Source organism: Acanthochromis polyacanthus, chromosome 5, assembly GCF_021347895.1.
Source record: "Acanthochromis polyacanthus isolate Apoly-LR-REF ecotype Palm Island chromosome 5, KAUST_Apoly_ChrSc, whole genome shotgun sequence".
NCBI lineage: Eukaryota > Metazoa > Chordata > Actinopteri > Pomacentridae > Acanthochromis > Acanthochromis polyacanthus.
The window spans coordinates 12,540,242-12,566,765 of NC_067117.1; the positions used below are offsets into that span (position 1 = coordinate 12,540,242).

At 37.8% G+C, this 26,524-nt stretch overlaps 1 protein-coding gene across 4 annotated transcripts; it reads left to right on the forward strand.

Annotated features, from left to right (window-relative positions):
* Positions 1-1,033: 1,033 nt before the first annotated feature.
* On the forward strand, positions 1,034-26,475 carry LOC110947901 (sodium- and chloride-dependent GABA transporter 2-like). Of its 4 annotated transcripts, XM_022189228.2 has the most exons (14): positions 1,034-1,572; positions 15,825-15,959; positions 16,037-16,177; positions 16,491-16,578; positions 18,271-18,403; positions 20,538-20,672; positions 20,753-20,856; positions 21,092-21,216; positions 21,460-21,572; positions 21,668-21,805; positions 21,904-22,006; positions 23,239-23,339; positions 23,433-23,603; positions 23,730-26,475. In XM_022189228.2, exons 1-14 carry the CDS (start codon positions 1,398-1,400, stop codon positions 23,859-23,861), a joined length of 1,794 nt encoding a protein of 597 aa, XP_022044920.1. In that variant the 5' UTR covers positions 1,034-1,397; the 3' UTR covers positions 23,862-26,475. The 4 variants fall into 4 exon arrangements, with proteins under 4 accessions (XP_022044920.1, XP_051804277.1, XP_051804278.1 ...); XM_051948317.1 differs by lacking the exons at positions 1,034-1,572; positions 15,825-15,959; positions 16,491-16,578 and having other exon boundaries at positions 16,055-16,177; XM_051948318.1 differs by lacking the exons at positions 1,034-1,572; positions 15,825-15,959; positions 16,037-16,177 and having other exon boundaries at positions 16,186-18,403; positions 20,594-20,672.
* Positions 26,476-26,524: the final 49 nt, after the last annotated feature.

The window sequence follows — 26,524 nt, forward strand, 5'->3', positions numbered from 1 at the left end:
AAAGTGGCATTAATGTTACTGACGGGATATTCTCTATGATAAAAAACCAATACATTCATGAATTTTATATCCACTGCTATATTAGCTGCAGTACCAGCAGTGTAAAACGGAGATGGCAGCAAATCATAGCATGGTCTTAGCATCACCAACGGAATATATGGTGGTATCCATGGCAACGACACGCATATAGCGGAAACCACGGTGCTGCTTCGTTCAGTGGGACTTAAAACAAACAGCTCGACAGGTTTTTCACACACACACACACACACACACACACACACACACACACACACACACACACACACACACACACACACACACACACACACATATAATGTTTTCTCTCAGCTGGGAATCTGTGCCGAGGATAGATGGCACTGTTAAAAAAAACGAACTGGTAAAAGGGTGGCGCTTCTTACAGCTAATTAAAATGCCGAACTCCCCTAAAGCAGGGAAGCTGTGCGACTTCAGTTACCGCTGTCATCCAGTTTAAAAGAGAGCCACGTTGGTGACGACATAAACTCTGACTTTAGAGTCAACATACCTCGCTAACTCATTAAACTCGCTTCGCGGTACGCCCGTCTGGTCGGTGGTGAATAACGGGGCTTCTCTATAGCTATGACTCCTTCGTATCGCCACCCAGCCGGCCGCGATCCCCGTCCGCTCTGCGCCTGCCGGAGGACGGCTAAGAGGGCTGCGCTGAGTCGCTCTTCACCGGCTACTGGGGCTGAGCTAGCCACCGCAGCTAATGGCTCCTTACAGTTCAGTAAGCCTGGCCACCAATGCTTCGAAAAGACTACACGTATTACAAGTATCCGTGAAGGAGTCAGGAAAAACCTACATATGAAGAGCATGGAGCAGTGAGAGGACGACAAACGTCTAGAGGCGAAGCCGGCGTTGCCTGCGACGATGTCGACCTTGAAAAACCACGCTAAGTACAAAACGACCAAGCCGCTTTGCTTACAAGCTGACTGAGCATATCAAATGTATATTATAACACGAAATTGGCATCTGTACAAAGAGATTACATGAACTACTAGTGGGAAGCAACAGCAGCGCTGGAAGCAAGCAATGACGCAATACGCAGGCTCCTACGTCAGACGTTTTGTGGACATTAACATTCACCTATTAGTCATTCATACCTTGTGTGAGGGGGAGAGTCCTGCTTCCAAAGCCTTCATTACCAAGTCAAAAAGGAAATTAGTCACACTGAAAATTCCACTCTCCTGTTTGTGCTCTATATTCAGGCATATTACTTTTTGACATACATCTAGAGGTCCCCCTTGTGGCCATGCAGCCATTCAATTAGGTAACCCCAGACTAATCCACAGACAGTACTTAGCCAGTGAGTCCAGAAAAAGTCTGTCTTGTCATTAGACCATTTCTCGATCAGCAGCATGGCAGACTTTCTGTACAGGCTGTGCCATCCAGGCACAAAGACTACTTCACAAACTACTGAGGAGCGTGGCAAATGGGGTAGCAAAACGGAGTTCATCCTGTCTGTGGCTGGTGCTATTATCGGACTTGGCAATGTGTGGAGATTTCCATATCTTTGCTACAAGAATGGTGGGGGTGAGTTTTCTATTTGTTATTTTCTCAGATTGTTTTTCTGTTCCTGAAAAATAGTGCAGTATAATGTCAGATCCTTCATGCTAACTTTAAAAAAGTTTTTTTTGTCATCTGTAAACTAAAGAAATAAAGAAAAATGCAGTTTTAGTATTGCTTTATCTTTTACCAAAGCACAGTTATTTATTTTGTGCTTAACTTTACTTGTTTAGTAAATGCATAAACTTTATTAGAAGACTGGAGGTTGAGAAAAAAATTCTGTGTAAAGTAAGGGAAAGTCACCCTGTTAAACTTGAAAAACAGTGGAGTATTTCATGAGGGAGTGACTAAATAGTCATTAAAAGTTTTCTCAGTAAAAGTGTTCACATTTACAAATGAGAAAATTTGTCCAGTGTAAAATCTTTTGCTTTCCGTTGGTGTCTCCCTCAGCCTTCTGTCTGATGATTAGGATCTGTCAGGTAATCAAACATTATGAATGCAAAATAAAAAACATTATAGTCCACTACAGATGTCAGATTCAGAAATAGATAGGTTGTTCTCATGCAGATACTGTCAAAATGTTGTGCTGTTTTGCATTAAGTGTTTTAATCACATATAGTGTAACATGGTCACACTGAACCTAACAAGAACCTGCATGGCTACTGATTTATACATAAAATAGCTTTATAATTTTTTTATTAAAACCTAATTATGAATATGTAACTAGCACCAGTATATCCAGCCATCCATCCATTCTCTATACACCGCTTTATCCTCACTAGGGTCGCGGGTAGCACCAGTATAATAAAATTATATATATATATATATATATATGGCATGCCTATGGCATGCCGTTTAGGAAATTATATATTGAATGAAAGTCGATATATATATAATGAAAGTTGATATATATATAATGAAAGTTGATATATATTGAATGAAAGTCAATATATATATAATGAAAGTCGATATATATATCATGAAAGTTGATATATATATATAATGAAAGTCGATATATATATATATATATATATATATATATATATATATATATATATATAATGAAAGTCAATATATATATATAGATGATGAATGAAAACCTTGGTTGCACTGATGGGACGCATGGTGTCGGTGCTGGAGCAACTGTCCCAGAATTAAACTGCATTGTTGACTACTGCCTTTTCTAGAAAATAAATCTTTTTTTGTAAATTCCTTTAATTTTTAGTTATTTAACTTCACCTGTTTTGTATTTTACTCATGCACTTTGGGTGAATAAACAGAAATTTGTGATGAGAGATGCAAATTTTGTCTATAATCTACAGAGACTTTATTCAGTGTTCAGAATCAAAACATCTCTAAAAATTATCTGTTTTCTCAAACGTAGTCGCCATTCCCTGTGACAACCATGAAGACAGATAGCTAATCACAGAAGAGCTCATCTGATGAGCAAATGTCCAATAAGGTTCCTGTTTTTGTTTGTCATGTCCTTCCAGGGCTCAGTAGGAAAAAGTCTGAATATATGGAATGAAACTTTGAATAGATGGAATGAAAATCTGAACATTCTATATTCCAACTTTCATTCCATATATTCTGACTTTCATTCAATATATATCAACTTTCATTCAATATATACCAACTTTCATTATATATATATATCGACTGTCATTATATATATATCAACTTTCATTATATATATATATCGACTTTCATTATATATATATATATATCAACTTTCATTATATATATATATATATCAACTTTCATTATATATATATATATCAACTGTCATTATATATATATCAACTTTCATTATATATATATATCGACTTTCATTATATATATATATATCAACTTTCATTATATATATATATATCAACTTTCATTATATATATATATATATCAACTTTCATTATATATATATCAACTTTCATTATATATATATCGACTTTCATTCAATATATACCAACTTTCATTATATATATATCGACTTTCATTATATATATATCAACTTTCATTCAATATATACCAACTTTCATTATATATATATCGACTTTCATTCAATATATATCAACTTTCATTATATATATATCAACTTCCATTATATATATATCGACTTTGATTCAATATATAATTTCCTAAACGGCATGCCATAGGCATGCCATATATATATGGCACATATACACACACACACACACACACACACATATATACATATATATATATATATATATATATATATATATATATATATATATATATATATATGTAATATTTTTTAATAGTTTTTCTGAGTCCATCCAATTCCAAACTCTATCCAACTCTTCTTTGTGAAATTTCAGACAAGTGTCCATGTACAACTTTTTTCATGCATTTTTTTGGGGGAAGTTGGATATAGTTGTGAGCAGTTAATGTTTCAATATAATTTAACTTTCTTAAGAAACTTTGAGTAGACTTTTTAGTAGAGTGCTGATATATACAATTTTTACAAAAATGATTGCACTAACACGGGCTATAGTACCCGTTGCAGCGGCCTGGGTTCAATTCCAGCTCACAAAGCTTTACTGCAGGTCTTCCTCCCCCGTTCTTCTCCCTACTCTCCTGTCTGCCTCTTCACTAACCTGTCAAAAAAAGCCAAAAGAAAAACAACTGAAAAAAAAAGAGTGGTAGATAATGCAGTCAATCGTTCTCATCTAAAGCCTGGTACAAAGAAGTGTGCTTCCCAAAGTGGTTAAATATTCCTTTACATTTGCATACATTTAGCATATTTCAGCTTGTTTGATGTTGTTTTAATGTAATCCTATTACAACTCAAAAACTAAAAAAGTAATAATGTATTTGTAAAGCTGCAGTGTTACATACTGGTGGAACAAGCTAAATCAGAACAAGCTAAACCACAATTACTTGATAATTGCTGGCTGAAGTTTTCTAAGAATGTAGTTCATTGTCAGCATTTTGTATTTAAACCTATCTCTGCATGTCTGATTGAGAATGCAGACGTGCAGAGACAAAAAAGCGAAAGCAGTCAAATGCATGTTGCTTAAAACAGCGTAAAACAGAGACAGAGGAGTGGATGTTGAGTTGCAATAATAAGAGAAGATCAAACCAGAGTAAGTTTGGCATTTTCATGTATAGACTGTCACTGGAGAAAATGATTGACGAACGAATTCTTTATGTGTGCCAAAGCATTGAGATATATATTTAGACTTTTTAGACTGTTGATTATACAGAACATACATTTTGAGGAGGTTCTGCCAAGTTGTGACAGATTTTTTTCACTATTTTATTATGTTTTACATTCTGTGCGCAAGCATTAAAAGTACAATAACAGGATTGATTGTAAAATATAAACATTAAGTCTCAGCACTAAAGCACGTGCATTTTTAAGTGATCACAATAAATTGTATTTGTTTGTGACTAAATAATGTTTGAATTTCTGTGTTTTCTTCATGGTAATACAACTAAATATGTATCATTAACTGCTGAGTGGATCGAGGTTTTTTAAGACATGTAAAGTACACAGAGTAATGTTATTAGTAATTAGACAAATGTCCATTGAAGTTTAGTAGCCTGTAGCTACAAACTGCACTTCTTAAAAATAGAAATAAGTTGTATTTTAATAAAGACTTGTGAACGAAGTCTGCACAACATCAACCAGGACTACTGTGGTCACTAGTCAACACCACTTGCTGTGTTGTCCGTGAAGTCACCAACTATTTTGTGAACCATGTTCTGAAGCTTTTAGTATCACCGTCTTCTTTATTTTTTTGGAAACAAGGTGTTGTTATAAATGAGGGAACAATCCTCGTGAGAGGCCGAGAATGCTATGCAGGCTAGCCGGTCCTAAAGCACCGCCTGCTTCCTCTCTAAACAGGATCGTCACGTACAAAATGCACACCATGCTGTATTGAAAGAGATTTGGAACTAGTGATTGAGACCAAAAAGTTACTAGGACAGTATTTATGGAAGTAACACATCAGGCAAAATGTAGGGTCATTGTGCACCATACATCTGCAAAATTCAACTATTTTTCCAACCAGTTGAGTTGTCCCATGATGGCTGTTTAAAAGAAAGCAGGTTTAAGTCTAATTTTCATTGGCTTCATTTTTGTTACTTTTCTTATGTGCAGTTTGTGGTCAGACCAACATCAAGGAAGGACACACTGTCTGACTTTATTAGCCAGCTAGCAACAACCACCATTAACAATTACAGATCATGTTAGCACTATTAATAATGCTACTAAAGCACTGTAAAAGAAAGCTTTCTTTTAAGACATTATTAATAATTATGTTTCCTAGATACAGTCAAGGTCTTGTTTTATGAAGCCAGAGCAGAGTCTGTAATTTTAGCATTGAAAATAAAATGTGGCATTGAAAAGAAAACCTTAACTGAAAGGCCTTAGTCATTATAAGCCCTTGAAATCAGCACTTATAATAAAATCTTAACTGAACTGACATTGGGGCAGTTATAATGCACATTTTAACTTTAGCTAGGTTCTACAAAGCACTTTACAATGTCTTTCTCATTTACTAATTTACAGTTACCCTAAACCTAATAAAACATTGCATCGGAAATACCAGATTAAACAAAAAACAACAACCTAGCTTTCAATAAAAAACTAATTTTGCAACATAGAAACTATGCAGGATGCTGTTCAACACAGCAGGATTATAAATACAAAACAAAATTAAATGAGATAATAAGGCAATATATTGATTATCCTGTAAACTAAATAACACATCATTCAGCCACAAGAATTAAACCAACAAACAGTTCAAGTGAATAATATATGTCAAAATGCAGAAACACTGGAAAGCGTTGTGTCCTGTCATTCACATAGATGTTATTTTGGAATCAACTGTTTTCATTAATTCTGAGTAGTGCAAGGTCAGTGCTAACATAGAGTGAACCTTGTAGGACATATGTCATGAAATTTATATATAAAATAATATGCATCCTTTCTAATCAGAGGTGGGCAGCACAACCATGAGCCCGGGCCTTGAGTTGCAGTGTGTGAAAGTGCGTTCACTATCAACTACATGCTGACGGAGGCTTATCATTTACACTACTTCACACTATTTTTGCCAACCCCCTTCATACTATCCTTAATCTCTGGGAAAGTGGTTCAGACTCATGTCTTTGACTACCACTGGACTGCTGCTGTTATTTTTCTGTTCAGACTTTCATTCTACATTCTTTCTAACTAACATCACAGCACCGCTCACAAACAGCTCCAACTGCATTGCCATGGCTCGGAGAACTTTGGCTCAGGCATTGCTACTATGGGTGAACCCACTGACTTGAATTGTTACAGCCTGGGACTATGGCCCCCCACCACATTAAAGTCTGCTTGAGGAGCTTCTGGAGGGGAAATGTTCACCTCAGAGGACCCCTCTTTGGCATGGCTGATTTGTGATTATGTGTTCCTCTCCATTTTTCTCTGGCCAGCGGATGTCACTGAACAACTCCTGGCCCCTGCTCAGTGCTCTAAATGTCTGTTTTTACTGTTAGCGTTGTTTTAGAGTGTCAGTGTCTTGGTGTGACAAAAAGAAAAAAACAAACTAACAATTGAAAAGTTAAAGCTTAGTTGGAGAGCTGCAAATGTAATAAAATACAGGGTTTTGCAAATTTAAAACCAAGTTCGAGAGCAGAGTTTACATCAATTGTTTAAACATCTGTTCACACATTTGCAATAATTATTCTAATAATTTCTGACAGTTTTGCCATTGCTCTGATCTGAGTTTTCTTTTTCAGTTCATGTTTTGTCTGCAGTGCTGAATTTCACTATTATATTCATCAAAAAGTCATTGTTGCGTCAGCTTTTGACAAAGTTGTCCAGTTTTTAGCTATTGTGAAGTGAGGGCGTAGGTTTGCATATCAGGTGTCAGGTATAGCTGATGATGACTGAACAGACGGAAATGTTGCAATGAAATGAATATTTCAGCAGTAGGAGACACAGTGTACCAGATTTCTTGACGTTGTTTTCAAGCATTTGATTGGTTGAAAGGGAGGGGGTAAATGAGGCTCACATGTTGTGCCAGTATCATACATGCTGCCAGACATGGAGGTGGCAAGAGCGAATGAGTGAGTTTATAAAGGTAAGTTATCAGAGCTGGGTTTGTTTAATCAGGGTTTCTTCTAATCCTTTGTTTAATCCTATTTTTATTTACATATTCAATTACCAGATTCATAGTAGTCAGTAATCAAGCACACTGTTGCTGAATTCAGTGAATCAGGAGCCAACATAGTAGCTGCTGTCTCCTAAGACTCACATCTACTACCCAAAGGGAAAATCCTTAAAATCCATGGATAATGTGTACGATCTATAAATGGCAGGAAAATGTATTCAATATTAACAGTTCATGAAAAAATTGTACTGGCAAATATCAACCAACAGGGATGCTGTTCAGTCTGTGTGAGACATTGAGGTGGCTGTGTCTGCTATGTATGTTGCAATGGCACATCTTAAATAAAACCTTTACCAGAGGCGTGTACATGATGGGCGGAGTTTGTGCATCCTAAATCTGATGTAAAGTGCCCTTGAGCTCAATCATTACCACAAATATTTCAATAGTCTGCATGATCTCATGTACATGTCTGTCAGCCACTTAATTGGCGGAAGATACTTAAAACTTAGGCATTTTGTACAAGTTAACATATGGGAATGGTTAGTAAAATATAACTTTATTAAAGAGCTGAAATATTATTGTTGGATAAGAGCAAATAACCAGACAGTAACTTCAAAACTTTTTTAACAGTGTCTTGCTTATGTTAATATTTCCTTCTCAATTTGCTCTAGTGTTCCTCAAACTTCGGCTTATATCTTTTATCCTTCCTTAATAATTTATTTTTTATTTTATCTCACTAGTTGTTCTGCTACTTTCTCAAGACTGAAGTAGTTTCATATGTGTCCATAGTTACATATTTACATAACTGAAACTCATTGTATTGTTTTATCTAATATTGTCAGCTTAAGAGAGGAAGGGTAAGCAACCCATGTTGCTGTCAATTAACACAAAATTGCTAAAGTGAGCATGACGACCAGAGGCTAACTGTGCCATACAGTAGTAACAAATAAAATGGAATCTCAACGTTATTGAGTTTCTTGCTTTGAGGCCCACTGAGAATATTATTGAAAACATGATCTCTTAAATGAGTAAATTAATTGATTAATAGTTGTCTAGAAATGCAAATCACACACACACACACACACACACACACACACACACACACACACACACACACACACACACACACACACACACACACACACACATGTTTGTACTTCTATCTTAGTGAGGACATCCATAGGTGTAATGCATTTCCTAGAGCCTTACCCTAACCTTAACCATCACAACTGATTGCCTAAACTTAATCCTCATCCTAACCCTAACCAAACCTCAATTCATACCTGTTCTCTAAAAACAAGTCTTCACCCTCAAACATGGCTGTTTCAAAGTGAGGACCGGCCAAAATGTCCTCACTTTGTAAAAATGTCCTCACTTTGATAGTTAAATGCAGAAAATGGTACTCACCATGTAGCAAGTACAAGTACACACACACACACACACACACACACACACACACACAACACACACACACACACACACACACACACACACACACACACACACACACACACACACACACACACACACACACGGACTATTTATTTATCATTTATAGTTGGATTTTCTGAAAATGTGATTAGGGTTTACAGTTATTTAAAGCGTTAACAGTTAGAAGTTTGTTTAAAGATATAATTCAGATGACTGCACAAAAACTGTTTAAATTCTAATAGAGCATTTCATTCATCATCTTGTTTGCTGGTTGAGGCAGTTTTAAGTGATCCCATGAACAGAACTGTGAAATATCCCTGATTAAGACCTGTGTTTATTCTCCAGTAGATACTCAGAAATGGCATCAACAATCTGGACTGCACAACAAGTATCAGCATGAAACACTATGAACATGAACCTTCTGTAGCTATAGCACATGTTCTGCTCCTGGTGTATGTAACCGTGATGTTCAGAGTAGAAGCATAAATAAAGATAAAGACAGAAAGGAAGAGATTCAGGGCAGCATCCGTGGCCCCTAAAGAAAGGGAATAAGAAGATGATGCCACCAGACAGACCTTAAAACTGGAAAACAAAATCATGCTTGCACAGAAAAAAAAAGAAAAAAAACCCCTGAGCAATAAAGTCAGTCTGTAATAAGACAAGAATGGTACATCATCCCTCCTTCTGCATAATTCCAACCCAGCAATCCACTGTCTCACTTTTCCTCCATCTGTTTTTTCCCATGAATCGGCCTGGGTCAAACTGAATGTCAGAATGACATGTCAAACAAATGGTCTATGGGTCTTACCAGTATGTTCACCCACTGCAAAGCTACAGCCAGCACCTAGATGTTCTACCACCTGTCCTTTAGAAGTGGACAAGCTGCTCATAAACATCACTAGCTTATGTTCCAACTTGGCCAGATGTCGCCAATCTGTGTTAAACATCTGATATGTTCATGCGTCTTTAGAGAACATAAGGGCCTTTATTTAACACTACTGTGTCTTCTCCAGAGTCAACATAAAAGTGTCCTTGTCTTCCCCCTTATCAAGCTTTTATCTACAGAGCAAATGCCCTATTATAGCTTTAGTGATTGGGTGTACTTAAGTCGTCCCCGACTTCAACAAGATTATGTGTCAGTGTGCACGTGTTTTCATGTGAAGCTGTACAAACGCTTTGTTCTTGCCACACACTAAACATGGTGAATCTTGTTGGTATTCCTATACAAGCCCTGTGACCACTCAAGCTTTTTGTCCTATATTATAAATGCCATTATTTTGGACAAAATTCTCAACAGCTTGAGTCCTGACAGGCAGAGTGGTGATGTCAAAACACTGATTTGTTGTTGCAGCTCATAGTTATGACAAAATCAATATCATTAACGGATGAGTTGATGTTGCAACAAATTCTGTGGCTTTGCATAATTTCTTCATTTTTTTTTGTTGGCTTCAGCCACTATGTCTGTGCTTCTCCTCACAAACAAAGATACAAACTAGATCATTTTACTGCTGGAGAAGTTCCCACTGCTCTTGCAAAATAAATATTGCTCATCATTTTGGTATCATTACTCTGCCAAGGAATGCGGCAGAGTTCTGTGATTCTGATTGTCACATAACTCTGCCACGGTTCCTTGGTTTATCCATCTATTTGTCTGTGATTTCACAACACCAATCAAAAACGGGCAAATGGATTTGGATGAAATTTTCAGGGAAGGTCAGAAATGACACAAGGATCTAGTGATTAAGTGACTAGATTTTGACAGTGATGCTGCTTATAGTCTGGATCCACAGACTGTTACATATTTCTGCTGGGAGATAGCAACACAGCTTCACTGTAACTATTACAAGTGAACACTACGTCAGCTGACGATCACATGATTGTGATCCTCCTACAAATCTACTGCTGTGAACAAAAATTTTTTAAAGATTTGATCTGTAGGAAATCATACAATGACTGAGCAGCCTTGGCAGAGTACTCTGAGTGCTTTTCTTGTTTATTATGTTACCTCAAATCACAAGAAAGCCTGACTCTGATGCTGCAGATCACTTTTCTTTCAACTCCTCTCTTGGCTGAGGTTCGGATAAAGTTACACACGTGGACAAAATTGTTGGTACCCCTCAGTTAAAGAAGGAAAAACCCACAATTCTCACTGAAATCACTTGAAACTCACAAAAGTAACAATAAATAAAAATTTATTGAAAATTAAATAATCAAAAACAGCCATCACTTTTGAATTGTTGATTAACATAATTATTTAAAAAACAAACTAATGAAACAGGCCTGGACAAAAATGATGGTACCTCTATAAAAGATTGAAAACTATTTGACCAGAGTGACATGATTAACTCAGGTGTGTCATTTAATTGACATCACAGGTGTTTCCAAACTCATAATCAGTCAGTCTGCCTATTTAAAGGGAGACAAGTAGTCACCCTGCTGTTTGGTGAAAAGGTGTGTCCACACTGAACATGGACAACAGAAAGCGAAGGAGAGAATTGTCCCAGGACATCCGAAAAAAAATGATAGACAAACATCTTAAAGGTAAAGGCTATAAGACCATCTCTAAACAGCTTGAAGTTCCTGTGACAACAGTGGCTCAAATTATTCAGAAGTTCAAGACCCACGGGACAGTAGCCAACCTCCCTGGACGTGGCCGCAAGAGGAAAATTGATGACAAATTGAAGAGACGGATCGTTGGAATTGTATCCAAAGAGCCCAGAGCAACCTCCAAAGAAATTAAAGGTGAACTCCAAGGCCAAGGTACATCAGTGTCAGATCGCACCATTCGTCGTTGTTTGAGCCAAAGTGGACTTCATGGGAGACGACCAAGGAGGACACCACTGCTGAAAAAAACTCATAGAAAAGCCAGACTGGAATTTGCAAAAATGCATGTTGACAAGCCACAAAGCTTCTGGGAGAATGTCCTTTGGACAGATGAGACCAAACTGGAGCTTTTTGGTAAGGCACATCAACTCTATGTTCATAGACTCAAAAACCAAGCATACGAAGAAAAGAACACTGTCCCTACGGTGAAACATGGAGGAGGCTCAGTAATGTTTTGGGGCTGCTTTGCTGCATCTGGCACAGGGTGTCTTGAAAGTGTGCAAGGTACGATGAAATCTGAAGACTATCAAGGCATTCTGGAGAGAAATGTGCTGCCTAGTGTCAGAAAGCTTGGTCTCAGTCGCAGGTCATGGGTCTTCCAACAGGACAACGATCCAAAACACACAGCCAAAAACACCCAAGAATGGCTGAGAGAAAAGCGTTGGACTATTCTAAAGTGGCCTTCTATGAGCCCAGATCTGAATCCCATTGAACATATGTGGAAGGAGCTGAAACATGCCATTTGGAGAAGACACCCATCAAACCTGAGACAACTGGAGCTGTTTGCTCATGAGGAGTGGGCCAAAATACCTGTTGACAGCTGCAGAATGCTCATTGACAAATACAGAAATCGTTTAATTGCAGTGATTGCCTCAAAAGGTTGTGCAACAAAATATTAAGTTATGGGTACCATCATTTTTGTCCAGCCCTATTTCATTAGTTTGTTTTTTTAAATAATTATGTTAATCAACAATTCAAAAGTGATGGCTGATTTTGATTATTTAATTTTCAATACATTTTTATTTATTGTTACTTTTGTGAGTTTCAAGTGATTTCAGTGAGAATTGTGGGTTTTTCCTTCTTTAACTGAGGGGTACCAATAATTTTGTCCACGTGTGTAGGTTCCACCATGGATTCAGTCAGACAACTTGATCTAAAAAGTTAGACTATGTCTATCCCATTACGTTTTATTTTAAAATCATGTTTTGACATCTTGACGCCTATTGTTGCAAATTCGCATCATACTACTTTCATTTAGACTGCAGCCGAGATAGCGTATCCATTCTGCCAACGCCGGTTTGTGCATATTGAATACGTACCTCGGAACCTTTTGCAAGCACTGGTTTCTCGTAGAAAGCATGAAGAAGAAGAAACATGGAGTGTGACTTAATTATTATATATCTGTTATTATTATTATACATCTGTTCTATGTGTAAAAGACAAATAAACAATTTCCACTTATTTTAGCATCAGATGGAAAATAAAAATGCAGAAATCCATTCTCTATACACCGCTTTATCCTCACTAGGGTCGCGGGGGTGCTGGAGCTTATCTCAGCTGACTCAGGCGAAGGCAGGGGACACCCTGGACAGGTCGCCAGTCTGTCACAGGGCTACATATACAGACAAACAATCACTCTCACATTCACACCTACGGGCAATTTAGAGTCATCAATTAACCTCAGCATATTTTTCGACTATCGGAGCAAGCCGGAGTGCCCAGAGAAAGCCCACGCATGCACAGGGAGAACATGCAAACTCTATGCAGAAAGATCCCAAGCCCACCCTGGGATTTGAACCAGGGATCTTCTTGCTGCAAGGCCAAAGTGCTAACCACTACCCCACTGTGCAGCCCCCAAAATGCAAAACGTTTTTTATTTAATTGTAAATAAATTCAGGCATCAAGGGGTTAAAACAAAAGAAAATATATGTCTTTCCAGATGAGTGTTTTAGCACTGTTTCAGAAATAACTCATACTAACACGCTTGGAAATACACATCAGGGATGGTTGCTTAGTTATAGAGAACACTGCAGTAAGAACATCAGTGACGGAAAGGAAGGCCAGAGATTTCTTTGCTTGCACCAACAGTGAAGTGTGACTGATACTAAAAGTCAGTAGCTCAGGCTGATGTTGTGTAATAGGGGCATAGCAAATCAGGCCACATTGTGGCTGATGAGGCCCAATCAGACAGCAAATGTGTCGTCTTGTGAGGTTTACTTCGAGAAATACAGATGTACTAGTATCCTGGCTACTGATTATTGCTTTCCTGTGGCCTGCGAAGTGGTGACACAAGTATCAATTGAAAATATGAACAACCTTTGGCCTTTCAGCTAGATATTCCTGAGCCAAAATCAATGATTGATAATTAGCCATCAAGCTTTTATTGGCTTCTGTAAATTTTGGAAAAGAATCTGTTGCCTTTTGTGCCAAACACAGCACAGGAGTAGCTCCACTGATAGATGTGAGAGACATCAATTTGGATACCAGCTGAAAAACAGATTTGATACTTGTATATTTGAGTGCTGCTTTTACACATTCGGTCATGACCTCCCTCAGGGCTATAGATCCACTTTTTTTTTTACATTGGTTCCTTTAACAATGAGGCACGCTTGTGCCAAATTTTGGTGCACCCAGAATTTTACACTGCGACTTTTGGTGCAAAATTACACATCTTAAGCATTATCTTTTTGTCACTTTCCATACCCGCCGGTAATTATTAATTATTGAATATTATGTTTATATTTATACCACGTTTCTTTCATAAAGATTATCCTGATCTTTGGCTATATTATTGGCAGTGTTAAAATTCATCATTCTGGACTCCTCGCTGCTTCTTTTTGCCTCTGCCTGGTGCTGCAAGTGTGTCAGGGTACTTGTCACAGCATGTTCAGAGCCTTATTGAGACATTGTATATATTTCACCCTTTAATTACTGTCAGTAATTTGACAGGAAAGTGTAATGTTATAAATGTTGTTTTCTTCTGTCAGTGATTCCCACAGGTTAAGAATTTACATATGATGCTGGGTGGCTGTGTCACAGTTTGCTGTTGAAACCTGCTGTTCATTCAGCTCCCAGATCGACAGCATTCTCACGTCCCAAGTTCACGTTCTCTTTGTGACAGCAGTTGTGTCATCATGCTGTCCGCAAGGAGCTCGAAGTAACATCTGTGAAGTTCTTATTGCCTCGAATGACTGTTCATGTACCATAACCTCTTTGCCAGTAGTCAGTTTTCAGTCCTAGTACGATTCATGTTCATTGATTCTCGCGGATCGAATGACGCCTGAAAGATACTGAAAATCCAGACTGGAAGAAGGTCTGCAGACACCAACAGTGCTATTAACCCCCTGGAAATTCTAAAAGTGTTTAGTGCATTTGGCTCCAATTGGATCCGTCACGTTTTATGGTATTTATTTTATGGTTTTATGGTATAAACACAAACAGTTTAGAGGCCACAATTTACTGATGTCCCTTAACACATTGCATCCATAGCTAGACACTGCAATTTACCAGTGTTTGCTTGTATTGAGAGACGCTACAATTACCAGGGTTCCAAAAACATCTTGTGCATCGGTTGATGATGATGGAAAAACTGAAAAAACTCTCGTCTCCACTCATTTACTGCAGCACACACAACTTAGACGAATGTATATCTAAAAACTCATTTGAAAATATTTAAAATAAGGTTTCCTAATGCCGGATTTATTTAAAACCCAGTAATTTCATTTACATGGGTGGACACACACACACCTGCTAAAAATCAAGCCCGCCGATGCAACCAGTGAAGATGTTTAGTCATGCTTTTTTTTTGGTTGCATTCTGGGGCCTTTTTTTTCTCAGTGGGCCTCTCATGTTCAGTCTTGAGAACATGCAGACATTGCACCTGTTTTCTAGCTGTGCAGATGACAGCACAGCTCCATATGTCAGCTTCACCTGTTGATTTTTAGCCTAACTTATAGCCGAGAAGTCAGTGACTGGATGGGTCATAGTTTTCTTCTGTTTAATGAGGACATATAAATTCATACAAATATTCAAATATCGAAGAGTACAAGTAAAAGATGCATGTGATTGTGGAAACCTTTGTATGTGTGAAATTATGTCTGTGTTTTATTCACACTTGCAGGTGCATTCTTCATTCCTTACATCCTATTCCTTGTCACTTGTGGCATTCCTCTGTTTGTACTGGAAACTGCGCTGGGCCAGTACACCAGCCTGGGAGGAATCATGTGCTGGAGGAAGGTCTGCCCTTTGTTTGAAGGTGAGCCAGCTGCCAGGATTGTGGTTAAGGAAGAAATACTAGAGGAATGCAAAGTTAACTATTTGTATTGTTTCCAGGCTTGGGATACGCCAGCCAATTGATCCTTTTCTATGGAGGTATCAGCTACATGGTCATTTTAGCCTGGGCTTTTCTCTACTTTTTCTCCTCCTTTTCTGGAGAGCTGCCGTGGTCCACCTGTAATAACACGTGGAATACAGGTGACGAAGCACCTCTCAGCCACACACACACACACACACACACACACACACACACACACACACACACACACACACACACACACAACGACCAACAATTACTGACTACATCCTGTATTTTAAGCTTGTATACATTTAATTATACAAGTTTATCTTAATGTAATGCTAAAGAAAATATTTGCATTATTTCATTGAAATTTGAATCAAATATGATGTCTTATTTAAGCAATTCCCCTGTATCTACTTACCATGTAGTACTGACCTTAAGATGTGTCTACAGACCATGCATGTTTAACAATACTTTGATATATTTCAGATGAATGTGTGGTAATAAACAACTATAATGCCACAGCTAACTGGACCTCACCTGTGAATGCCACATCGTCTGTTATAGAGTTTTGGCAGTAAGTTTTTATATAAATAAGACAGGCTTTAATGCTGATTAACTATGCTTAAATTAACAGCGATGTCAGTGAAGCAGGCTCATTCTGTCCTGAAAAGCTGTCTAATTTGAGAAAAATATGACAAAATGCCTGAGTGGGTGTGAGATGGTTGTGTAACATAACTGCTAGTGACACATAAAACCTATATGTGTCTGAACAGCCGTATGATTGAGGTTTAAAACAGGTTCTTTATTATCAGTGGATAATATAAATAAAATTGGATAATCCACACTATGTAAAAGGGGTGAATCAAACATGCATTTTGCACAAAGATAAATAACAATGAGGAATAATGTAGTCTGAAATCTACAGTCTTTTAGTGTGGATGGGAAATGAGGCTATTTTTAGAATTAAGTCATGTTTCTGCTCAGACATGTGAAGGTGTTATGTAGCACTGGCAGTAACACCCTAAATGACACTTGCGCAGCCATACTGGTGTTCTGTCTTGCTTTTCCAGATTGGACCACGTCTCAGGAACTATTGGATGTGTACAAAGAGTGTGTGACTCACTGTTAAATTGGTTCCTCATGTCAGGTCAAGACAGCTTCCATATTTACCTGTTTATATAATGTGTTGTTTTTGGTTAACTTACGTAATTTACGGCCACTGGATGTCTGAAACAACACTCCAACTGTTCTGAAAAGTCACATTTTTACCAATTCAATTTTTTTTAGAGTTTCAACATCATCTGATTTGAACGATTATTTCAATTTCATCTACTGGAAAAGAGTCTTTAAAACCTCAGACCACAGCTTCTTCATTCACTGTCAACACCATGAAAATCTGCTAAGGATTTGAGATATTTAAATCTCTTTAAATATTGGGGAGTTCAGTGCTCTCATAATGCAATGATTTTAACTGAGTGTAAATGCCAGCATCCAGGTTACATCTACATCTGCAAAACTAATATTAAAGAAACCGCATGTCAGTATTTCATTTACGATTAATAAATCCACATTTCCGAGAGCTATATTGTCAAAGCGCAGTGTTTCTTAACCCTCAGGAAAGCAGCTCTGCAATCGTTTAACCACCGGGATTTTATAGGATGTAAGTGCCACAATTCATACACATTTCTTGTATGAGTGCTGAAAAACTTTACTCACAGGTCACTTTACAATTAAAGCCCCTCGCACGCTCAGAAACAGACGCTTTGATTCATTTTGACCTCTTGTCAGGACTATGTGAGCATCTTTGAGTGATATGTTTTTTGAGGGACAGTTTCCACACATAACACAGCTCAGAATACCCTGAGGAAGATCTAATCACCCAGACTAATGAAAGACACCTGTGTACTGGAGCTGTGAAGGGCCCTTAATTGCACATTCAGGCATGTATCATTCTGATTACAGTGCCGAGCTTCAGGATCAAAAGACCTTTCATGATGGACCTCTTAACTTGTCAATCAGATATGTATCTAAAAACACATATAACAGCTGCATTCCTTTTAGGTGTATCAGTGCCAAGGTGCTCTACTTCGTAGCGTGCACGTCGAAGATTCACTTGTTGCTCGTTTTTATAACTCTCCCCCCACTCTTTGAATGTATTCTCCATTATAATCTTAGTTATTAACTTCAATATAAATTAGTTGTAGTAATTTAAGCCTGAACATGTGCATTGCTTTGAGTGATTGTAAGATAAGATATCATCTTACAGACGACGGGTGTTACATATATCCAGCGGCATCGAGACTTTGGGAAAGGTACAGTGGGACCTTTCTTTGTGCCTTCTCCTGTCCTGGGTCATCTGCTACTTTTGTGTGTGGAAGGGAGTGAGATCGACAGGAAAGGTAAGACTAAGATGACAAATGTGTGTCATGCTGAATCATATTATGCCCTCACTTTCCTAGAAAGTATTATCTAATTGTGGATTTGTTGGATATCAGACAGGTCTGTCTCTGTAATTTATTTGTCAGACACTTTTGTTTGTTTTACACCATCACTAAAAATGACTTCAAGCCTGTGAAGCTCTGGCAGATGTTTAGAAGTTGACTTTTGCCACAGTTATTCGACTGTGGGCTGAACTTAATCATCTACTGGCATAACATGGAATATATTTGTAGTGTTCTATAATGCAGTTCTGTGATTGATGTAATACATGATTTCTTCCCCGCCACACTTTATAGAGTGAGTGGCTACTTTATGGGAATTCATAACTTCAGCGACAATGATGTTGAGGCCGTAAAAAATCAGAGACTGTTAAACAAATGATCTACAATTATATCCTCTGCCACTCCCTGCATGCAGTAAGTTGGTGACAGTTTACTAGAAGTTTGCCATGGAAAACAAAGGGTGTTTCATAACATGAGCAGCAACTTCCTATTACTCTGCAGCGGCTGCAAAGCGTCAATTGACTTTCACGTGTGCACGTCTGGTTTTCTTACTGAATGTAAAACAGCCAGAGACACCTAACAGCCTGAATGTAAGTCCTTGATTTGCAGCAGTTATGGGATACATAGCACCCTTTAATGGATTTAAAGCAACAGATAGCAACATTGTAATGTTACACTCATACTTTATGTTATGTAATCTTCTCATATAATGTGTTGGCACATCGGCAAAGTTTTTGCTTTGGAGATGCCCAATTAGGAGATAGGCAGTTATGCACTTGTGGCAACCTCAGACTTGTTGCCACATGTGTTTGGAGCTTTGAAAGACAGTATTATTGATAGACGTGACTCACAAAGGTATGCCAACTGGTGACTGATTGGATGAACAGGACAGATGTGAGGTCTGTAATTGTGAGAAAGTGAAGTGGAAGTGCTCACTGGCAAAGTGCCACATGAAAGAGATGTATGCTGGTTGCACGCCAAATAGTCGTCTGCTTACTCATGCCTGAGTTATATATTTTTCCAAAGAGACTGAAGTTTGTATCATGTCAGTACATCCTCTTGTACAATGACATTCTCATGAGCACCTCGAAGGTTACCTAAGGATGATTCAGCAGTCAGGCATGAAATGACAGGTTTTATAATTCTGAAAAGATGCCAAGTGGAGGTGAAAAAAAAAAAAAAAGTTGCTGCCATCCATTGCAGCAGTGATTTGTTATTTGGAGCAAATGTTCCAACATGGTTCCAATTGTTGGTCATGGTGAAGTCTTAACCCTCGTGTTGTCTTCGGGTCAAAAATGACCCAGTCACTATGTTTAATAGCATAGAAAAAACCCCAAATGACCTTGTTTCAACTTGAAATTCAATGACTTTTCCATGCTGTATACTGTACAATTCCATTTTACAGTCTACAGTACACAAAATGCATTCTAAGCTACTTTCTGTACATTTCTGGTTCTTTCTTAAGATATAGAAGTACAATCTCTTGCTAAACAAATAATGTTTAAACTTATGCAGTACCTTTAGCAGTAAAAATAGTGATAATAAATGTCAACTTTAGTAAAGAAAACAGAACACATGTGATGCAATAAAAACGAGTAGTGTCCCTGATTAAATACAGTCTTTCTGCCTTCTGAAGAGCAAAAAACTAGACATTCACGAAGTGTGTGATGCAGGACAGGTTGTTTCTTCATGTAAAATTAGATTTTTGGTTGAAAATTCAATTAAGCCGCTCTATTTTTGAGGCTCAGTGGACGCGGGTCATTTTTGACCCTGAGGACAACACGAGGGTTAAATGTTAATGTGGATAATAAATGAAGAGTTCATTTGCAAAAACAGGTAACTCCGTTTTCAGAAAACTCTTTTTTTTATTGTTTACTTGAGATAATAATAATAGCACTAATAATTTATTTTTCTCTATTTTGTCATGTATTTTTCTACTGAGTCAAATCCATTCAACTTCAGTTTTATTGATATTATCTCAAGTAAACAATAAAAAAAAAAGTTGTCTGAAAATTTATCAAAACGGAGTTATCTGTTTTTGCAAATGAACTCTTCAAATATTGGTAACCTATGACTTTTTGCTTTAATGCAGGCTACCTATGTCACAGCCACATTCCCTTTCGTCATGTTGTTCGTGCTGTTTGTTAGAGGGATGACCCTTCCTGGAGCTTTCCATGGCATCAAATACTACCTGTACCCCAATCCTGCTCGGCTCGCTGACCCGCAGGTACTTCTCACAGCATGTTCTGATTTGTTTGTTTGTAGGAGTGTTAACAGACAAAAAACATAGAATAATTATAATCACAGGTGTGGATGGATGCTGGAACACAAATATTTTACTCCTACGCAATATGTTTGGGATGCCTGACCACACTTGGGAGCTACAACAAGTACAACAACAATTGCTACAAGTGAGTGCTTCAAGATGCGTCTGAATATTAATAAATAATTGCTGTAATGCAGCCATACAACACGGTCTCAATGTGTGTATCAGTAAATGACATGTATTACTTGGATGACAGCATTTGTAAGATGTTTGTCCTCTGTTTATTTTCATTTACTTGGTATAAGTCATTCTCAGGTTTGTGCATTCCTGTATATCACTATATAGAAATAATGACACAGAGCTTTGTTTGTAATTTGCAGGGACTCGTTCTATCTTTGCTTGTTGAACAGCGGGACCAGCTTTATATCTGGCTTTGCCATTTTCTCAGTTCTGGGCTACATGTCCGAGAAGATGGGCGTTGACATCACTACTGTTGCTGAGAGCGGTATGAACAGACATCTGCTTGAAGCCAATTAAAAAGCTTTAATTTATCCTCGGTATTAAATTACAGATTGAGCCCAGAAAAATAAAAAATAAAAACAGCTGGTTTGCATTTTGTTTCGTTTTGTTTATGATGATTCCACCTGAAATCTTGAAATTGGCCACCACTAGATCAGCTCTAACACTTGTGTCCACACCAAAATAAATGCCATGCAGAAATGATTCACTTGTTGTGGGTTCTCTGCAGGTCCTGGTCTTGTCTTCATTGTCTACCCACAAGCTGTGACCCTGCTGCCATGGCCTCAAGTTTGGTCCGTGTGCTTCTTCGTCATGATCATCTTGTTAGGAATAGACGGTCAGGTCAGCTGCTGCCTGCCTTACATCTCCTAGAAAATGTGTTGTGCTCATTTTGTTAACTCGTCTCTATGCTAACCTGTCTTTGTGTCATTCTCCAGTTTGCTGGTCTTGAAAGCATCATGACCTCTTTTGCAGATGTCTTCCCTTCCCATATCCGAAAGGGATACCGCAGAGAGCTTTGTCTGCTGCTGCTGTGTGCTCTTTGCTACATGTTTGGTCTGTTGTTAGTGTCAGAGGTGAGTTTTGGATGCGTGCATTTAAATAATGTGTCATTTCAAAAGGGCAAATAAGGCGACTACCAACAAGATTAATGTCTTGACTGTTCAAATTTCAGGCTGGCGCATACATTCTGCAGATCTTTGATCATTATGTGTGCAGCGGTCCAACTCTTCTTCTGATGGCAATCTTTCAGTCAGTTATAATTGGATGGATTTATGGTAATGATACTTGATCTATTTTGAAATGTTTATGTTGTATTGGCATATCATGAGTTGTACAACCACAAACCCAAAGCTATAAATGTATCACTTGTACAGACTTGAATGAATGAAAAGTTTATTTCGAACATTGATTAGACTATGAACTTGAACTTGAACTTGAAACAGACTATGTAGTACTCAGTGGGTAGAGTGGCTGTCTTGTAACTGGAAGGTTGCCGGTTCGATCCTCGTCCTGTCGTGCTCATGTCGAGGTGTCCCTGAGCAAGACACCAAACCCCTAATTTCTCCTGATGGGTCGTGGTTAGCGCCTTGCATGGCAGCTTCTTCCATCAGTGTGTGAATGTGTACGTGAATGGGTGAATGTGACGTATCATGTAAAGCACTTTGGGTACCTTGCAGGTATAGTAAAGCACTATATAAATACAGACCATTTACCATTACTCTTGTCCTACATTAATTTTAACAATTTGCAATGTTTTATGATAAGATCAGAAAAGATAAAACTAATTCATGTTGCAGGAAATTCTTTTGCCAGATATATAATTACACAGCATTCATAGTGCATTTACATTTTATTTCTATTTGGAATTTTCTGCAGCAAAAGTAGCAGTGGCCTAGTGGGTGACAGTATTATACTGGACTGCATTACATATGTTGTCCACCCCATCTTGGGAAACAACAGTACAGCGTCTTTCAAAAATAGTTTTAACTCATAAAAAATAAAAATCTAAGCTAAGCCGAAATAATTGTACCAACAAATTTGTAAAGTAGGCCAGCAACAAAGGTATAAACTGTCAAATTAATGACATTATCGCTATTATCCTATATTAAGACAGAAAGACAGAAAGAAATCTGAGAAAACTTTCCAGAGAAAGTTCAACAAAAATACAGTCGGACAGCTAGCATAATAGCTTCGTTAACAGAAAGGTAATGAGTGAAGAACTCATTTAAGATCTCTAATTAGATACAGAAAGCTGCTTCCGTAAATGAAGTACCTACTGTATACTCAGTATTTTTTTTAAAAGGTATTTGGAGAGCAAAAGAATCTGTTTGCAGAGAAAATGGTCTGAAAACATCGATTTAACTGGATTAATGTGTGCCAGCTACAAAAACAATGAAAAATAGTCCACTTTAGGGACCCTACATGTTTCTAAGCTTATTTTTTCTGCAAGAATTTGCATGTTAAATGTCTGCTTCTTCCTAGTAAGCATATTGTATCTCTGTCCCAGGTGCTGAACGCTTCTGTGACAACATTGAGGACATGATCGGCTACAAACCTCTATCACTGATCAAGTACTGCTGGCTGTATGGCACCCCTCTGATCTGCAGTGTACGTGTCTAAAGCAGCCCACTGCATTTAAATGAATAATTGCAGAAATTTTTCCCACGATATTTATTGTTTATCATTTGTTTCACTTGAAAGGGAACGCTTGTGTTTTTGCTCCTGAGATACACCCCGCTGAGGTTCAACAACTCCTATGAGTATCCTTGGTGGGCTTACTGCATCGGCTGGTTTCTGGCCATGTCGTCTCTTGTTTTGATCCCAATCACCATGATCTGCAAACTGGTCAAAGGAGAGGGGTCTCTGTTGCAGGTAAGGGATGCTGTTAGATGTTGAGGTGTGATACTTATTTTAAAAGCTCTGTTTGAACCAATTTTGCTTGCCACTCTTGCTCGGCTACAGGAGATATTCTTTGACGGTATTCGTATCTTTCCGTAGCGTTTCAAGGCCAGCTCCCAGCCTGCAGGCGACCTCCCAGTGATGGCTAAGGAGATGTCGAGCGTCAATGTATCGCTGAATGCTCGTCATGGTGGGAAGCACAGCCACAGCAAATCAAACGGCAATCTTTAAAGACAACTTTCCGATTATTACAATGTTAAAACTATATAGAGCAGGTAGTTTCCCGTTAATATGGTGGGGTGCATTCATTTACTGATACTGGTTTTAAGGTAAGAAGAAATACTTTTTTTTATCATTAAATTATATTCAGCATTGTTACAGAGGCTGAATGTAAAGATACTACACTGAGTTGGAAGCTGTTTTCTATAAACTGAATATTAAATAACAGAAAAGGTTAAAGGTAGCAGTGGTGTTTCTGCATATTTTAGCTCACTCAGTGCAAAAAGCTTCACATTATTACTGTCTATAGCAGGCCATTTTGTCTGCTGCAGGTTCAGCTTGTTGACGTTTTCAGTTCACATCGCACGTGAATACATGTGCAGATTAGTTTGAAATGTAAAAAGAAAACTACTTAAGAAGAGATTAACACTCAAAGACTAATCTACTTCATCAGGAATGTGTGGATCAGGTTGGAGCAGATTTTACTGACAGTGGTCACCGTGGCAACGTGAGCAAAACGACTTATCAGATTCAGATTATGGCTGAGAAAATGAGAAAAATAACAGCTCTCTCACATGGCTGCGATAAATGTGTGGCTGGATCCAGTGTAGCTGAGCACAAAGACTGTAGATGGGGAAACAGCGGGCCTAGTTCTGGATCAAAGGTGCATTTCATTACCTTGGAGCGGAGCTGTAGACGGTTGCCCCCGTTTTCCCCTTGTTCTTTCCATTGTTCTCCTCAGCCTCCCATTTTTCTAAACTGCCTGAGCAGTGACACACCAGGTTATCCATGCAAATTCATCAGTGAAAATCTTCCAAGCTTCCAACATTGTCAGTATTATCTGCTTTCAGTTTTCTCAGAGACATATCAATCCATGCTGATTTTCTTACTCTTCTGATGTGAATTTAAACTGTAATCTATCAAAAGAAAGCAACATTTTCTACATTATAAAGATTTATATTTATATATATATATATATATATATATATATATATGTATGTATTAAGACTGGTTAGTAAGAGATATTGCCTTTACTTGTCTAAAGATTTTATACATTCAGAACATTTTTATCCTAATTTATGTGTTTTAAACATATAATAAGTCAAATAAACCCACCTCCTTATTGCTGTCAAAAAAGTGTTAAGACATTTACTGCTTGAATTTATTCAAGCAACAATACAAGGTCTCAGACCAGTAAGACATTTATATTAAATTAACTTGATCCAATAAGCTTGACTTTTTTTTTTTTTTTTAAATAAACATGAATAAGAACTGGAGATCTAAATGTGTTTTCAGAATTATGTCCCCCTAGTTCCACATTCCTTAACTCAGGGGTGTCAAACTCAGTTCCTGGAGGGCCACTATCCTGCATGTTTTAGATGCTTCCCTGCTCCAACACACCTGATTCAAATGATCAGCTTATCATCAAGCTCTGCAGAAGCCTAATAACAAGCCTGATCATTTGAATCAGGTGTGTTGGAAGAGGGAAACATCTAAAACATGCAGGACAGTGGCCCTCCAGGAACTGATCTTGACACCCCTGCCTTAACTGATTCAGGATCAGTGGTCACGGTGGTGGTCTTGCAGTGGTCTACAGAAAAGATTATATTATATAACCTGACAAGCCTTATGTTTTTGTCATGCCATGTATGATGACAATAAAGCCATTCTAATTCTAGTTCTAGTTCTAATTTGAACTGTACCCTCCTCTCAGTGGACAAACCTTCCAGCTTTGAGATATTGACATTTAAAATCAACTCTCACATCCCCGTGTGCTGCATTGTTATTCATCACCCACCAAAACACAGTAATAATGTTTTTTAGGGGCACCCAGGTAGCTCAACTGGTTGATGCAGCAGCCTGGGTTCAATTCCAACTCATGGCCCTTTGCTGCAGGTCTCCACGCAATTCTTCTCTCCCTACTTTCCTGTTTGTCTCTATACTAACCTGTCCAATAAAACCAACAAAAGGCCAAAAATGATCATTAAAAAAGTTTTTTTCTAAACAGATTCCTCCTATTTTATTTCCTTTACTATTCTTAGTTTTGATCACAATTTATTGGTTGGTGATTTTAATAATTCATGCTGATGACCCAGAACACCGTTTGACGTCAGAGTTTTTAACTACGTGTGACTCTTTTAATCTAAAACAACATGTGCAATCTCCCACACATGACCAAGGCTGCACTATTGACCGAGTTTTTACCCCTGGGTTTAGATATTAATTCTATGTCCTGAAGACATTTCATTCCTGATCAAAAAATGATTTTATTTGATTTTAATCGGCTTCCAATTTTGCAGCTACCTTCTGTACTGATGATTTCAGTCAATGTGAGGGTGTAAACAACACATTAACCTTTTAAATAATATGTGTTACAAATCTTATGACCTTATATCACCGATTACAGCTAGACAACATTGTTCCTCCAACCCAAGGCCATAGTATAATGAAAGTATTTGAAAGCTATAAAGAGATGCCAAAGAGCTGAGTGACAATGGAAAAAGATGAAACTTCTCACCCACCTGCTGCATATGAGGAAATTGGCAAATTCTTTTAATTCACTATTAAAGAGTGAGAGGCTCTTCTACTTTTCTAATATGATTGCATCAAAAAAAAAAAAACATAATCCAAAGTCCCTGTTCTTACAAGCTTAGTAAATCCTGTCCCAGCGACTG